At 34.5% G+C, this 3,256-nt stretch overlaps 1 protein-coding gene across 1 annotated transcript; it reads right to left on the bottom strand.

The window, feature by feature from the left end:
- Positions 1–360: 360 nt before the first annotated feature.
- On the bottom strand, positions 361–2,790 carry LOC123115234 (uncharacterized). The gene is made up of 5 exons (XM_044536451.1): positions 2,772–2,790; positions 2,395–2,524; positions 856–1,080; positions 619–737; positions 361–449 (listed from the first exon to the last, which is right to left on the bottom strand). Exons 1-5 carry the CDS (start codon positions 2,788–2,790, stop codon positions 361–363), a joined length of 582 nt encoding a protein of 193 aa, XP_044392386.1.
- Positions 2,791–3,256: the final 466 nt, after the last annotated feature.

Here is a 3,256-nt window from a genome sequence, read left to right as displayed (position 1 = left end):
TTTTAAGTTATTAGAGAATCAAATCAAATTAAAAAAGTATCAAAAGTTCTCACTGCTACACATGGCTAGTTTTTTCCTTTTATTTTCATAATACAAAGACAATTCATTGATGTAGTGCAGGAATGGAAAAAAGCTCACGCAACTTAAAAAGATAACAAAATATTAAATTCTAAGAACATGCAGGTCTACTAGGCAACAAGGACAAATGCAACGAACATGAGAGATCCTACGGGGATTGCAGGTTCTCTAAAATAATAATGCAAACAACAAAAAAGAGAGAGCAATAGAGCTATCCAAACCGAATTAAATCTTTCATGGACACCATAATTGCAGTCGGCTCGTACCTTTTACTGCAAGAGGTCATGTAGCAATTGAACCTAACCGTGCATGATTGCTCTTTGACTTTGGCTTCACAAAAACTCCCCATAAGTAACTCTTTCCGTCTATCCGTGTTAACATGGTATGAAATTAGTACACCACTAAAAAAAAGCAGCCACTACATTTGATTTTTGTACGCAGGCATATAAGCAAAACAAAGTAGATGAGTCCATCAAATAAAAAATATTTTGGTGGTTCTATTTTTCTTAGAAAAGAAAAATATAGTGTAAGAGCACTAACACTGAAAGTCGGGTGGAAGCACTTCTGAGGAATACATCAACAACATCATGTCATCGATATATGCGTGCATGACAAAAATGCAGCGCGTATCCACGAGACGAGGATGCTTCTTGTTCCAACTTCAAATACACAGAAGGAATGAGGGAACATTGATTATATGAATGCATGCCATAAACAAGGTAAAAAATGCAGTTGTAGATAAACAAATTTATTATACTGAGACAATCATAAACCTACCAATCAACTTCAGCAGGGAAAAATAACAAGGCAATGTCTTCGTAAACTGGAGAGATTTTCTCAAATGTCTTTGGCCAGTAATTCTTTCGTGGTGATATCTTCAATTGCATATTACTAGGCATCTTCTTGGCGATATTACAAACTCTGGGTGATACTACAAATGGGTGGTATGCTTTAAATTCACCAAGATTGAAATTTTCTCCATTAGAGAGCAGAAAGCATCCCCTAAAAAGCGACGGAATGTCAAAGCATAACAAAGGTTATCACTGATTAGATCTCGGATATACCAAAATAATAAATTTAAATTATGATACTAGAAAATAGACAATACTAGACAAAAATACATGTTGATGATAAGAGACCAGTAGCATTTATTCTTATGAAGCCGAAATATGAAAACCCAATGTTACAGGTAGCATATTAAGATGTATACTCTCAGTTTAGTAATCAACTTGGCATGGTCGCATAGTAATAAAGTAAGGAGTTCACAAGGACATAATTTATGCAATCATGTGGTCAGGCTTAGATGGATATGCTTGCATAAATGAGGGTGTTATGTGACTTGGTCTCTTCTACAACAATAAAGAAGGTATAGTGAGTGGATATATTGCACTAAGAACACTCTTACTGTATCAAATACACAAGCATCCTGAATCCTAAAATGGCAATTTCCCATAAAATGAATATATATCCAATTGGCTAATATATGATTTTTTTCAAGTTAAGAATTATTTACTTATGAAGCAGAACCACTCTTGTAGCTTTTGCTAATCTTACTTCATATAAAAGAATAACCAACTCCATTTGGGCTATTTTTGAGCAACCAACAGGAGCTCTGGCTATTGCCAAGAAAGTATTTGTTTGTTCCCATCGCCTCAAAACATAAAATTAAAATGTAATTTGCATTTTTTTCTTTCCTTTCATAAGGTGAATGTTTATTCACCTACGGTTTGATTGAATTTAATTCTGAGATTGATTTAGAACATTTTTTGTGTTGGAACCAGGGAACTCCTGCTCTATTTTATTTTACCTACCAGGAACAATCAGAATAAAAGACAGAATGATTGAGGTTATCTAGCCCGCAAAGCAAGTTTTTCTAGCACCTACCTAGTTTTTTCCAAATATCAATCGTTGTTAAGCAAGCTAATATACCCTAGCATAGAATCCAAATACAACCACACTGTTCCATTCATGTGTTTTAGAAGTTATAGTTGTACTTGGGATTTTTTTATGAGATCAACTAATTTTTGGTGAATCAAAACTAAAGGTGTGGATAAACTAGGCCTACCCATGGAGACGCAGATCCAGTGTAGTTATGAAGTGACTTCATTATCATGAGATCATTGGTGCAATAGTAAATGAAAACCAGAGCTGCAAGTTCAGTGTTTTTTCATACTAGACTTTTTAATATGCGTAGATTTCTATGTTCTCATATTTGTTTTATTAAGCAACCATGGTTGATCATTACAAGTTGAAATGATCGATACTTGTTGAGATAAAAAATTGTAAACTAATTAAGGGAGCAAATTAATTACTCACGTCCAACAGATTGGTTCTGGTGGAGGGCGTCTTGCATACTCTGCACTTGAGTTGATGATCACTGGCATGTCTATATTGTTGTTCGGACTCTTTATTCCAGATTCGCATCCAATGTCAGTATTTGTAGGCACTTTAAAAATGGAATATAATTTGTTAGCACTTCAAAAATGGACTGTAATAACCATCGGATTAGTCCTCTTAATTTCTGAAATCCAATCTCATGTAAGACCAATACATATATTTCGTGTAAATCAAGAATAACAATATATGCATGCTAGGTTTTGAATGCTTGCCAATAGTAATCATTCTACTTTGACACAAAATAATTATTTTATCGAGAAGTTTAATATTAAATATTGAGCTATTACAAATTATACCTGAAGCACTGAATGCCATTTTTTAGTAGGATGACCGTCTACCCAGGAGTTGGATTTTCTTTTATCTGTTGCACTGGCTACCTTCTCTTCTTAGGCTGATCTTGAAGCTGATGGTCATTGTTTTTAACTTTTTCTTTTCTGTTGTATGTAATCATAGGAATCGTTGCACCTGTTTTTTGAAACTTGATGTCTTCATGGACTATAACATTTGGTAAAGAGAACAACTATATGTTCTAAACAAGGAAATATATGGTACTAGATGCGTGGAAATACCTGATTGTACTTTCTATATCTTGTTCATATCCTCAACTTTTATCTGGTTTTGACTTGGAATAGCACATCGTTTGAAGGCAAATGCTTGATTTTCACTCCTATTTGGAGATACACACTTCATCTTTCGTGAAGTGTGTTTATGTCGCACAACAAGCCTTGGCCAATTATGAGTGGTTGGCATACTCAACAGTGCCACCTCTTGAGAGGGAATG

The sequence above is a fragment of the Triticum aestivum genome, chromosome 5B (assembly GCF_018294505.1).
Source record: "Triticum aestivum cultivar Chinese Spring chromosome 5B, IWGSC CS RefSeq v2.1, whole genome shotgun sequence".
In the NCBI taxonomy this organism is placed as follows: Eukaryota; Viridiplantae; Streptophyta; class Magnoliopsida; order Poales; family Poaceae; genus Triticum; species Triticum aestivum.
This window is presented reverse-complemented; position numbering and strand designations above follow the sequence as displayed.